This window comes from Schistocerca americana, chromosome 6 (assembly GCF_021461395.2).
Source record: "Schistocerca americana isolate TAMUIC-IGC-003095 chromosome 6, iqSchAmer2.1, whole genome shotgun sequence".
NCBI classification, from domain to species: domain Eukaryota; kingdom Metazoa; phylum Arthropoda; class Insecta; order Orthoptera; family Acrididae; genus Schistocerca; species Schistocerca americana.
In genome coordinates, this window is record NC_060124.1 from 70254070 (window position 1) to 70267818 (window position 13749).

At 40.1% G+C, this 13749-nt stretch overlaps 1 protein-coding gene across 10 annotated transcripts in view; it reads right to left on the bottom strand.

Annotated features, from left to right (window-relative positions):
* The window catches only part of LOC124619939 (protein-L-isoaspartate(D-aspartate) O-methyltransferase), a 54322-nt gene that overhangs the window by 20321 nt on the left and 20252 nt on the right, over window positions 1-13749 (bottom strand). For all 10 annotated transcript variants that reach the window (XM_047146595.1, XM_047146590.1, XM_047146593.1 and 7 more), the window contains exons 4-5: window positions 9215-9440; window positions 1710-1795 (exon numbers count right to left, since the gene is read on the bottom strand). In XM_047146595.1, the coding sequence (XP_047002551.1) occupies window positions 1710-1795; window positions 9215-9440 (312 nt within the window). The remainder of the gene's footprint in view (window positions 1-1709; window positions 1796-9214; window positions 9441-13749) is intronic.

The following is a 13749-nucleotide window of genomic DNA, read 5'->3' on the forward strand; positions in this document are numbered from 1 at the left end:
GACCTGCCAGCACTCTCGTTTGGTAAGTCACATCATCTTTGTTTTTAGATATATTCTTCTCAAGTAATTTACGATTTTATAAAAGAATGCAATGATTTGAAGAACAAAAGCTTTTGCACAGACTACAATAAACAAGTCATACCATCAAAAAACAAACATAAATAAAAAATCCAAGGGCCATAAGAAATAATAACCTTTTATCTTATTTGGTGTACAGAAAAGCTTCTAATTTAAAGAATAGGAAACCACATATTACCATAATGTAAAATCTAGGTTGAAGATAAGAAAAACAACTCACTCACAATTGTGAATGATGCATAACAGGGTGGCTACTCAAACTTGGGCAAAAATTTCCTGAGAAATCCAGGTGTTGATGAGGAAGAATGTGTCAAGAAGCTTCTGATAAAATAATGGAAATCAATGGCGAGTAGGGGAATGGGCAGCATACCACAATAATGACTTTTCTTTCCTCTCAACTGAGCTTTATATCAGCCATAAGCAGCATTTTAACTGTAGTTTTTGAACATCGGTAATTTATATGGAATACTATTCATATAATGAAAACACGCTGAAATATTAAGTACTTTAAATGTGCGTTTTATAAAATTCAATTTCAATGCTAGGTTAAAAATACAGAAGTCCCTCAGTTTTTACGAAATTCCTAAAATTCCCTGTTTTTTTTTTATTTACAGGTAAAATGTTATTCCCTCAGAATTCCTGCATAAGCACACATGCACCTATGCGCCATCCACTGAAAAGAAAGAAATAGAGGAAAAAAGCTTCGTTTCAAATAGCACCACTGCTGATCGACAGCAAACTAGTTTAGTACTTGGGTATTTAGCTACACTTGACAACTAAAAAACAAGTTGTTCCAGAACTGTCACATCTTATTTCATGGATAACATTTTTCTTAATAGAACTATTAGGGCCATATTTATGTAGACTAGTCACCCATGAAGCTTATGTCCTGGTTTGCTTACCCTCTAATGGTAAAATACAGAGCGCTTTTGTATTCTCGTGGAGTCTTACAGTAATGTCTCCAAGAATTATAGGCCACAAGTACTTTGACATTTAGATGAAAAAGTACACCACCCTATGCACCCCGGTCAGCTCAAACAACAGCACTGCCTTTTTAAGTGACAGACGCACAGATTTGTTCAGCTGTATTTTAAAAACATGAAGGCTAAATTTAGAACTTTCCTTTTACCTGGTGTGAGTGCCAGTGAGCATCTATAGCTAGTGAGAAAACAATTTGCTGCAGGTTTTGTCCCCCATTATTACTTACACAATTAACTGACATACTTCTTCTTAAAGCACATTTTTGTATTGTTTGTGGTATCAGACTAGGGCACTTCGCTGAAGTAGGCAAGAATACTCATTAGCAGACAAACAACGTATCTTCTGTGCAGTTCCTCTTTCTCCCTTTCTTCTGTTATCTCATGCAGGCAGCTGGTTTACCACTGTATCATGCCCACACGCTAATTCACACAAATAGACCAATGAAGGGGTTGCTATGTGCCACAGGAAACATTAAAACCTACACACACACACACACACAATGCTTTATACACTCTGATACCTTTATCTAAGTGCTAAATTTATACTGAGTCAATGTACACTTCACCAACATACGAGGAAATAATGCGCTTATAGGATATATGAAAGCTCCAAACATAACAGAGACAAAAATAAGGAAAATCCAAACTTACAGCCTGTGGCAATGTTGCAGCAGCAGCACCAACATGGATAGCATTGTATGGAGCATCCTCCGGCCATCCCAAACGGCCATCACCAACTGTAATATTAAGATACATTCACATCAAAGACAAACTTCAGAATACAGTTAAAAAGTAGAAATGCTTCCTGCAGCAAAAATAATTCCCAGTACATCTGTTTCACAGAATTCAGAACAATGATTAGTGCAGGATAAATTTTTACTACGCAACTTCCACAAGTATAACTTTTTAAATGCGATACAGACAACATACAAAATATATTATCTACATGCCTACCATATGATATTTCAGATGCCATTAATGAGCAAATTTATGTCTCCATTTTAATTTTGCCGATAAGATATATTGAAACAACATAACCTCTCATAAAAAGTGGTGCTCATGGGGACCGAATGGTTTCTTACATATACAATGATAGCCAACCTTTTATGTCTATGTGCAAGGTACATTTAAAACAACTTGATTTAGAAGTCTATCAGTGGAGCCAAACTGTCATCAGATCACAGCTCTTTGCCAATGTTCGAGTGCTTGCTGTTCTGATAACAGAGAGCAATAAAAAATTTTTTTTCTGTAGTATAAGTTTACGGAGTCTATTTAGATACATATGATAATGAAGTACTTAGCCTATAAATTACTTTGTTTGAATAGACTCTGGTTCTCATGATAAACCGTTCTATAAAAAATACATGTTGTTTACTAATCTACCCCCATTAATGTGCCTTTTTTGAAGTAAGGTAACTGAACTCAAGTGGCCTAGTGCCTTTGTCTTGGTGACTATGATATGAATCCATCAGATGGCACGCATTTGACAAACTACGTTAACTATTTCTGCTTCTCACAGATAATGCCGTGACCATCAGCCATTTCACAGGTGAGCTTTTGTTGTTTGCCATTCAGTTGTTATTTTGTGCAGGTAAGCTTCTCACATTACTCGTTCTTTACAATTTTTCTTCAAACATGATACTGTGTCAGTTACTTCATGCAACTGTCCTATTTGGGCGTTTTTGTTACAGAAAGTATGAGTTCTTCACAGAAGTCATGTGTTAATAATCCTGACCATTTCTGCTATGTATGTGGTAAATATTGTCAAGAAAAGCAACAACAGAATATAAATAATTTTGTAAAACAATTTTGACAACAAGATAAATGTTGGGTCCCACACAACATTTGTAAAACTTAAGTGAAGTCACTTTGATATTGAAGATGGAGGATGAAAAGGGCTTCTGTTTGGAATACCAATGACATGGACAGAGCCAAGAAACCACCTTGACGATTGCCACTTTTGTGGTATGAATGTAAAAGGTATAAATTGATTAAAAAAAGCACTCTTGGATTTACCCAAACGTACAATCCGCTAAGCCACCAATCTTGCAAAGTAAAGATTTGAAACTTCCTGGCAGATTAAAACTACATGCCGGACCGAGACTCGAACTCGGGACCTTTGCCTTTCGTGGGCAAGTGCTCTACCACCTGAGCTACCAAAGCACGACTCACGCCCCGTCCCGAGTTCAAGTCTCGGTCCGGCACATAGTTTTAATCTGCCAGGAAGTTTCATATCAGCGCACACTCCACTGCAGAGTGAAAATCTCATTCTGGATAGTAAAGATTTGCCAGTACTGGTATTTACTTCCTTATCAGACAATTACTGTGATGATGTTGGAATGTTAAACAGTCAGAGTAAACACAATGGTTAAAGGGAATTTGAAGAATGCAGTCCTAGACTGCAAGGCTTTACTCAGGGCAAACTAAACAACTTTATTCGAGTTTTAAATTTACGTAAGAAATTAGCTGAGCTTCTTGCATCAAGACTAAAAGAAAAACATTGCCTTCAGCCTGGCATATCAATAACAGCCTATCAAACTAGAGAGCGTGACATTCTTCCATATTCTAATGAGACGAATGAAATCGTATAGTGCAGTGATATTTCTGGACTTTTAAATTAAATGCATCTTATAATATACCAACCAAAGACTGGTCACTTTTCCTAGATAGCTTTAAAAAAGGTTTATATGTATGTTACTGCATAATGAAAATAAATTAGCTTCGATCCCGATAGCTCGGTCAACTAATTTTAAGGAAGAGTATAAAAATGTTAATCTTGTTTTAGTAACAATTTCATTTTACCAACAGCAGTGGTCAGTGTGTGTAGATTTAAAAATGGTGAATTTTTTATTGGCTCAGTAATGTGGATACACTAGATAACCCCATTTTCTTTGTCTGTGGGACAGTCATGCAAAAAATGAACATTGGAGCACTAAAGATTGGCAGCCAAGAACCTGACTATAGGAAAAGGTAACACTTCACGAACTGTTGATCAGTCGAGGGAGAAATCATTCTTTCACCATTACATATTAAACTTGGGCTTATAAAACAGTTTGTTATAGCTTTAAAGAGGAATGGCGATTGCTTCAAATATATTTGTCAATCATTTCCTGGTCTCAGTGTAGAAAAGTAAAAATCAGGAATTTATTGTGGGTCACAAGTCTGTACTTTTATAAACAATGATGATTTCACAAACTACATGATTCACGGTGGATTGGAAGCATAGACAAACTTTATAACAGTTCTCAATTTTTTTGGGGGGAATCGAAGAATACTCTGAAATGTAAACAAAACACTCCAGAATTTCCAAAAACTAGGAGCTAATGAGTATAAAATTGCATTTTTTGCACAGTCACTTAGATAAATATCCTGACAACTTGGGCGATTACAGCCATGAACAAAGGGTATGGTTCAACCAAGACATCAAGATAATTGGAAAAAAGATCATTGGGATCGCCATATGACGACAGACTACTCCTGGAACTTGCACAGAGACTGCCCGGACCAAAAACGCCGAAAAAAAAATCCCATAGAAAATGGTTTTCTTACTTCTTATTGATTTGTTTTTTGTTATGATTAATTTTATTATTCTTTGTATCATTTATAGCACTTCGTTTCTTTGAAATCATTTAATAACTTTTATTTTAAAGTTTTAAAAAGTCTTCTCTTTCCAGTATAAATCTATGCCTTTACCTCACGAATTAGAGTCAATTCAACAAAAAAATTATTATTTTCATATTCAGCAGACCAAATTTCCTGGCATGGATTGATAAATTCCATGCCACAGAATCAGTATTACCCTGTGTAATCCTATTACGACACGAAGTGAAAATGTTGCACCAACAGCTCAATTCACAAAATCCCCATAAAGGCTGAAGTCATATTTTGGTCCAGAAAGTTGTCAGCTTATAGGAACACACACTTTCAGTAGCTTCACCAGCAACCATAAAAGGTTTAGCTACTAGTAAAATACAGTTTACAGGAGCCTAAGTGATTTACTGGAGGCCAATTTGTTCTACTCCAATGAGAATGTTTCAGTAGAACCTACTGATACACTTACTATATCACATGGATTCTATACTGACTTAGGCACAGCTACACAGCAATGTGATGTGTGTAAATCAGCTTTTCATACTATAGTTGTTTTGTGATGCTTGGTTAAACTAGCGTAAGAATTAGCACATGCACATTGTATGTATAGATTTAAGTGTTTGAGGCCAGAACTTGAACTAATGTGTAAATGACAAAGCTAACTTTTGTTTTGTTTTAGTTTTTCCACACTCTTTAAGACCATCTCACTTAGCTCTGTGGAAGGAATACATTATTCACATGAGTACGTATTGCGTGTTTCTGTTTTTCTGTCATCTTCCACCTCCTTGGCCATCACCACCTCACTATGGGTCTTTAGAACAAACAGTTTACGCCATCTAATCAATAGCACTGGCATACAGTACATCATCTGTTTACTGTTACTGATCTGCATTCCCATTCTTCCATATTAAAATTGTTTAATTTGAATAATGGTCACAGTTTGGTTGGGGCCAACCAATCTCTTGGACAGTTGGTTGGTGTCCTACTGATATAACTATGCAACGGTTGCAGCAGAGCTGGTATACAATTTGGCTGCTTTCACTAGTGGTCCAGCCTTTGATGGGGTAAGATAAGCCTTTTACATGACTGAAATACGAAGTAGCGGGTAGGTGGATTGGGCACATCCTGCACTTGGGTCTTCCATAGGGATATGGTCTCCGTGACAAGGGGTTGGGTTTGGCAAGTGCATAGGGATGGATGAGCATGTTGTGGAAGTTGGGTAGGCTACGGAACATCACTTTAGGAGGAGTAGGAAGGATCTTGGGTAGGATGTCCCTCATTTCAGGGCATACTGATACACGACATCCTGACGAAGGATGTGTTTCAGTTATTCCACTCCGGGGTGGTACTGGGTGACAAAGGAAGCACTCATTTGTAGCTGGCTCTGATGGCTGGTGGCAGAATTGAGGGTGTGTGGAGAAATGGCATGGGAAATCTTTTTGCACATTAAGTCCAGGGGACGGTACATGACCGTGAAGATCTTGGTGAGACCTTCAGGATCATGGGTAAAGGGGCAAGGCATTATGAGAGGAATTTTTTGATGCAGAAGGATGGCAGCTGTCAAAATTTGGGTACTGTTAGTTGGTGGGTTTAATGTGGACAGAAGTGAGGATGATGCCATCAGAGAGGAGGAGGTCAACATCTAGGAAGGTGGCACAATGGATTGAGGAGGACAAGGTGAAGCGGATGGGAGAGAATGTGTTGAGGTTGTGAAGGAGTAAGGATAAAATGTCTTTGACTTGAGCCCAGATCATGAAGATATCGTCAATTAACCTGAACCAGACCAGAGGTCTGGGGTTTTGGGAGGCTAGGACGGTTTCCTCTTGGAGACTCATAAACAGGCTGTCACAAGAGGGTGCCTTAAGGGTGCTGATGGCTGTACCACAGCTTTGTTTGTATACTTTCTCTTCAATGGAGTTGTAGTTACATGTTAGGATAAAGTTTGTTAGGTGAATGAAGACTGAGGTAGTGGGTTTGGAGTCTGAAGGATGTCTGCAAGGCCACGGGCATGAGGGATGTTGGCATATAGAGAACTGGCATCAACAGTGACCAGTACGGGAACAGGAGGTAAAGGGGTGGGGATGATGGAGAGTTGGTGAAGGACATGGTTGGTATCTTTGACATGGGAGGTTAGATTATGTGCAACTGGTTGGAGGTGTTGGTCAATGAGAGCTGAAATCCTTTCAGTGAGAGCACAGTAACAAGCTACAATGGGGCATCCAAGATTGTTGGGTTTGTGAATTTCGGGGAGCATGTGGAAGGTGGGTCTGCAGGGCAGTGCAGGATTGAGGACGGAAATGGATTCAGTGGACTGATTCTGGGAAGATCCTATGGCTTTAAACATAGACTGGAAGTTATGTTGGACTTCTGGGATGGGATCACTCTGGCAGAGTTTGTTAAGTGGACAAGTCAGACAACTGGAAGATGCCTTCTGCTTAGTAGTCACTGCAACTTTTTCCAACAGTGGTGGAGCCTTTGCCTGCAGGGAGGTTGAATAGGTCAGTATATGTTTTGAGACTGTGTGGCTGTCCTTTACTTTGCTGAAGGTTGGTGTTACTAGGAAGGGACCTGGGGAAGGATGGTGAGGCCAAATTGGAGGCAAGGAATTCTTGGAAAGTGACCAGGGGGTTGGTTAGGTGGGAGTGGGGGAGGATTACAGTTGGATTGTGGTATGAGCTGGGAAAGGAAGGTTTCAGTGCTGGAATTGGGTTGGCTTTGGTTGGAGGGATGGTGGCAAAGAAGTGTTTCAATTGAGGAATTGGGAGGAGGAGAGTAGGTCTTTGACTAGTCCAGAATGGCTGAAACTGGGTGTAGGATTAAAGGTGAGGCCTTTGGATGGAACTGAAACTTCTGTGGGGCTGAGAATTTTGGTGCAAAGGTTAAGAACAGTGTTGCGGGATTGTTTGTGCTCTGGATTTGGAGTGTTGGCAAAGAGTTTTGGAGGATGTGGCAAGTTGAGAAGGTCCATTACGCAGAGTCTGGTGCTATGACGGGTTCGACAAGGAGGTACACTGCAGGTAGGATACCAGCCATGTTGTATATCAGTAATATTGCACCCATTTCACAGATTCTTGTATTGGTGTGACTACCACCAATTGGCTGTCCACCAGGACGCACTGCCACCATTAAACTGTGGCAAAGAGCAAAGCAGATCAACCTGTGGGACAACATGCAGCTTTTAATATGCTTGATTCCAATGGCCACTACACAACCTGTGCCATCTGGATCCTTCCCTCCACAATCAGCTTTTCTGAAATGCACAGATGAGAGTTCCAACACGTTCTCTGCTCCTGAAACTATCCCGGCCTCAACCTATGGTAAGCAACTGCCCCCACACCCTTCACCGAATAGTTTCCACGCCCTCATGCTATCACCTCCTCCCTTTTCACATTCCCTTACCCTCTGTGTGTGCTGCCCTCTGACAATGCACCTGCCCATTCTTTCCCCTTCCGTGCCCCTCTCCTTTTCCGTTCCCCATTTTTTCTGCCACACTCCACCTCACAACTGTGCACCTGGCAGTTTCTAGTTCCTGCACACCCCACCAGAAGGCAGTACTCTCTCACACCCCCAGCCCCCTCTCCCCCACACCCGCACCTTGCTACCCCTCCCCCTTCCTCGTTCAACTCCAAATGGCCATTTACGTGAGAGCTGTATTCCGGTTGGAGCTTCCAGTGGTAATGGTCGTGTGTGCATGAGGTGTCCTTGTTTGTGTGAAAGTGTGTGTGTTTCCTTTGGTGAAGAAGACACTGACCACAAGCTGTAATGTGCAACAGTCATTTCGTTGTGTCTGACTTTATGGTGAGTAGCAATCTAGCCTCCCATCCTTTTCATTCATGAAGTATGAATGATTGGACAAAGGAAAGTAGCATGCTGCAATTCATGTGCCACTTACAGTAACAAATACTCATAGCTCAGAACTCGCCTTCTCAGAATTCACGTTGGGCTATTTACTTATTTTCTGACTGAATCCCATTCATGTCTATTTGACATTTCCTTTATTTCTCCTTGTCCTATTTTCGTTACCCTGTGAAAGCCCTTTCAAGCCAAATGGTGCTCTAGCTACTGTAAATCTCTCTTATATATTTTATTACGTTATGACTAAGCAATTCACTTCACACTTTCTTGGGGAGGGGGAAGGGGGGAGAAAGAAAAACACAGCCCCCTCTCAAATTCAAATAATTTCCTAGTCTCATAAATTTTGTTCTTCCTCTCATGCACCAATCATACATCAAAGTAGGAACTGCATTTCAGCAGACCTACAGAATTCATCATGTGTGTCCATTCACTATCCGTTTTTTCACATAGAGAAAAGTACAAATCATCTATACTACATTAAAAAAAAAAAAGACTGCTCATAAGGAATTGCCAGTTGCCCCATTTTCCCAGTTCAACAGTGAAACAGTGATTCAACACTGTCAGATCGGCCTCACTGAACCAGAATTTTATAAGAACAACAGCACTTTCAGATCAAACATTTCATTAAGTGATACTTATGAGGGTCAAATATTAATAGTTAGAGTATACCCGAAGGGCCAACAAATGAAAGGAAAATATGAGAAACTTACCAACCAGTTTGACTCTTCCAGAATCTAACAGCTCTGGCTTGTCAGAGCGAACATTATTTCGTGAAAATTCAACTAACTCCGGGATGTGATCTATGCCAACAGCTCGTCCTGTTTCACCCACCATGAGTGCCATGCAGACAGTAAGATAACCACTGCCTGATCCAACATCCAATGCTCTCTCACCTTCTTTCAGGTGATCTTTCAAGAGTTCCAGGGCATGAGCATGCTAAATTAAAGAAATATTGTAAGATAATGCACACCTTTGTTACATTCTTGCATAGATAAATAACTACTACAAATTTATTATTTCCTTTATTTACAGTAGGTGTTTCCAAGTGAATTAGTCTCACTTCAATGATAATAGTACAAAACAAGTAATATGAAACAAAAGTTACTATCACATAACAATATCTCATAATTTTAAACAAATAATTATCATAATCATGTTAATTTTTATCACAGCACAAAGTACAATTTCATGTTCCAACTGACTTTGTAAGGTGGGTGAAAAAAGAAACACGTTTCTAGGATATTTCCAACCATTCAGTTCTGTACAACACACTGTATAGTTAGAATAACATAGACACAACCTTTCAGCTGAAAGCACAAACACCATTCGTGTAGCATAGCCAGTGCAGACCCTGTTACAATTCTTTCAACATGAAGCAAAGATGAATGAATCAACTGGGTGTGGTATTTGTCATTATTCTGGGAGAGATGTCCTAAAACTTTACAAGTCAAAAGCATTCATACAAAGCTTCTCCCCAGTCCAGATCGGTAAGCTTCAGGTCCTGAGTCTCTTTAACTAGCAGCTGCACCTATATCCACATGTACTGACAGCAGTTATGGAATATTGGTAACAAAGCTTCTTGTCTTTTAAGTAGGCAAAGCAATATAGCTGACTGTTGGTAGGTTAGAGGTACTGGAAGGTGGACTGTAGCTGACAGTTCAGTCAGATGTGAAGTCTCTAGTATGTTTAAGTGCTTTTTAGCCATTGATAACTCAGCTATGATATACATAAGAGTTAAAGGCTGAGTGTGTCAGGGTGTTGCTGTTCGTCCCCAGTGCTTGAAGGCTCAGGTATTACCTAAAGTAACACTTACAATATTTTAGGAGAGTGTTGTGTGTAGGCAAGCTATTGTTAAAGCACATTTTCAATTGGTGGTTGATCTGTGTTGTTATGATGAAAGCAGGTTCACACAAGTTGAATGTTGGTCTACATTTAAAATAATGCATCCCTGGAGTTCTACTTTCACTAATTATAATGTGTTCCATTGCTGCTACAGAAGTTCCTCTCATTACTAGGACCACGATGTCAGCAGAAGTTTAAAACTATGGATTCTAGCATTCTGTTGGCTCAAATCTTAAATATGTTACACAAGACTGTGACTAGGATGGTCTTGAGGCAGTTTCTTTTGTAGATGCCCCATGTTACTGATCTGGTCACCTATGACCACTTGAAATAGCCTGGTTCTTGGCATATTTTTCAGGAACTAGATCAATTTTTGATTAGATGAAACACTTAAAAATCAGCAGACTAATCCATGCATTACCTGTGCTGTATACAGTCACCATGTCTATGAATGCTGCTAATATTTTGAGGCCTGCTTGGAAATCTACTCCTGTGAAGTTGTAGGAGGTGTAGCTCAGTATTTGTTCAGGGCAATTGGGCGGTAGCTGTTTGGTTGGTCAAACCAGGTAAACCGAATGACCAACCAAACAGCTACCGCCCAATTGCCCTTCTTAGCATGATCTACAAACTACTGGAGAGACTTATATGTAACAGAATAAATCCAGATATCCTAAAGTGTATCCCTGTGGAACAAACAAGCTTCCGGCCAAACAGGAGCAGCACAGATCAAGTCCTCTCACTAACTTCCTACGTCGAGGCAGGCTTCCAAAGACAAGAAAAAACATCTGTGGTATTTATAGACCTGACAGCAACTTATGATACTGTATGGAGGCAAGATCTGATTTACAAACTACTCCGCATCGTGCCATGTTTGAAAATGGCTAACCTTACCAACGAGATGCTTTGCAACACATCACTCCAGGTGATACTTGGAAATTATAGGAGCAAAACAATGAAGCTCAATAATCGCTTGCCCCAAGGATCAGTCCTGGCACCGTTACTTTTCAGCATGTATATAGCCAATATGCCTAATACTAAATCTGAAAAGTTGGGATATGCAGATGACTGGGCCACAGCTACACAACATCGAGATATGGAGCATACTGAGACTGTCCTGACAAGCGACTTGTTCTTGCTGGGAACGTACTTTCGTGAATGGAGACTACAACCTAGTCCAACTAAAACTGAGGCTGTGTGTTTCCACCTGAATAATAAATTGGCTAACAGATGCCTTAAGATATATTTTGATAACAATATTCTGCCTTATAATAAAAATCCAAAATACCTGGGAGTGACATTAGATAGAACCCTGAGCTACAAACAACACCTCATCAACACTGCTGCAAAAATCCGTACTAGGAACAATATCATTCAGAAACTATGTGGTACCAGCTGGGGCTCCTCTGCCTCTACCTTGCGATGCTCTGCTTTGGGACTTGTCTACTCTGCGGCAGAGTACTGTTCCCCTGTTTGGCTAAAGAGCGCTCACACCAAGATGGTGGACACAGTACTGAACCAAACTATGAGGATTATTTCAGGTACAATAAAATCATCCCCCATTCACTGGCTACCTGTACTGAGCCACATACCGCCACCTCACTCACGAAGAGAACATGCGCTTCTCAGAGAATTTAAAAAAAATACAAGACAACCCGCAACTTCCGATTCACGCTTTGAGCAATGGCATTGACAGAGATAGATTGCACTCTAGACATCCACCTCTTATAAGGGCCAAAGATCTGGAGGAAAATGGTTTCTGTCTTGAAGAACGCTGGAAAGTGGAATAGGAAGAATCAGCACCACCACAGGTAAACACCTTACTGAAACTGTCGAACAGACCTCCAGGCTTTGGCTTACCACGTAAAACCTGGACCATCCTCAACAGGATCAGGACAGGCCACGGTCGATGTGCGGACTCTCTACACAAATGGGAAAGAGCACCATCCCCAAAGTGCGACTGCGGCACTGAGAAGCAGACGATCCAGCACATCATTGCAGAGTGCCCTCTGAGAGCCTACTCAGGTCAAACAACGGACTTCCTGGATGCGACTCAAAGTGCACTTCAATACATTAAAAACCTAAATGTTAATTTGTAATTATATATATGTTGTTCATGACATAACTGTATTTAATTCTTGATGTCTTGTTTTTTTAGTGCCAAAGTTATAAAGTTATTGTAGCAGCTTATTTCTCTATAAAGGTGATTTGTACTTGCCATACACTAAATAAATAAATGTTCAGTGCAGCAGCATCTAACAAGGAAACTGGCTTGATATGAAGGGATGTATCCACTGATCTTGCCCTTAATTCTTTCTAGAATTATTCTTCCCAAGAGTTTACAGCACACTCTTTGGGCTGATTTTTGTCAGTAAGTTTCTGCTCTGTTCCGACATTTGTCTTTTGAAATTCTCTAAGTAAAAGATAAATAGTTGGCATGGAGAAAAAAATAAATAAATAAAAAAATAAAAATCACTTGGGACCACCATCAGTGAGAAATTCAAAATGCATATGACCAATCCTGAATCATTCACTCTGGAGAAAAATAATTCTTTGAACTATTGGGCTTTCTGTCTTGTTGATGTATGTATCTACTGACAAACGTCTCTGCTATATAGTAATTTTCTTCCTTTTTTCAAATTTGTTTTATTCTATCCTTGAGTATCAAGAAAATATAAGTTATAAATGCTTTTGGATGAAGGGAGACTACTCACCGAAAAGTAGAAAGCATGAGTTGCCAATAGGCACCAATAGGAAAACCAACCTTGAAGTCTTAAGGAAAATAAACAAAGAGAGAAAATTACTAAATGATATGGAAGAGAGAAAAATAAAATTTATTGTATGAGTCATCCGATACAAGACCTTCATCATCAGTATTTCTAAAGAGAAATTAGTAGGAAGGACTCCTCCCAAGCGACACTGCCTTATCATAGGCACCTTCAGTGTCAAGGTGTGAGGGTTTGCATGCCCCGATGAAGCCAAGAGCTATGCCGGCGGTAGCGTAGCCACTGGCAGGGTCATCCAAGCCGGACTGGTCTCGGCTGAGGAGCCAGACGAAGTGTGTCCCACAACATAGGGCAGGGTGCAGCTCTGTAGGCATAGGGAAGCCAGCCTCCCTAGGGAAGTAAACCGTAAAGAAATCCAGGTCCTCCAAGATGGGGGTTGGGCATGGGGCCGATAAAGCCACACTGTAAAAATGACGTATTACAGAACCTTGGATGATGGATGAGACATAAAAAACACTACTTCAGCAAAGAAAAAGGACAAAAGATTTGGCAATAGTAACATGGAATGTACGAACAATGTTGAAACCTGGAAAAATGAAAGAAACAGCTGATGAGTTCATGAAGTTAAATTACAACATTGCAGCGCCACAAGAAATAAGAAGCCAAGGACAAGGACAGAT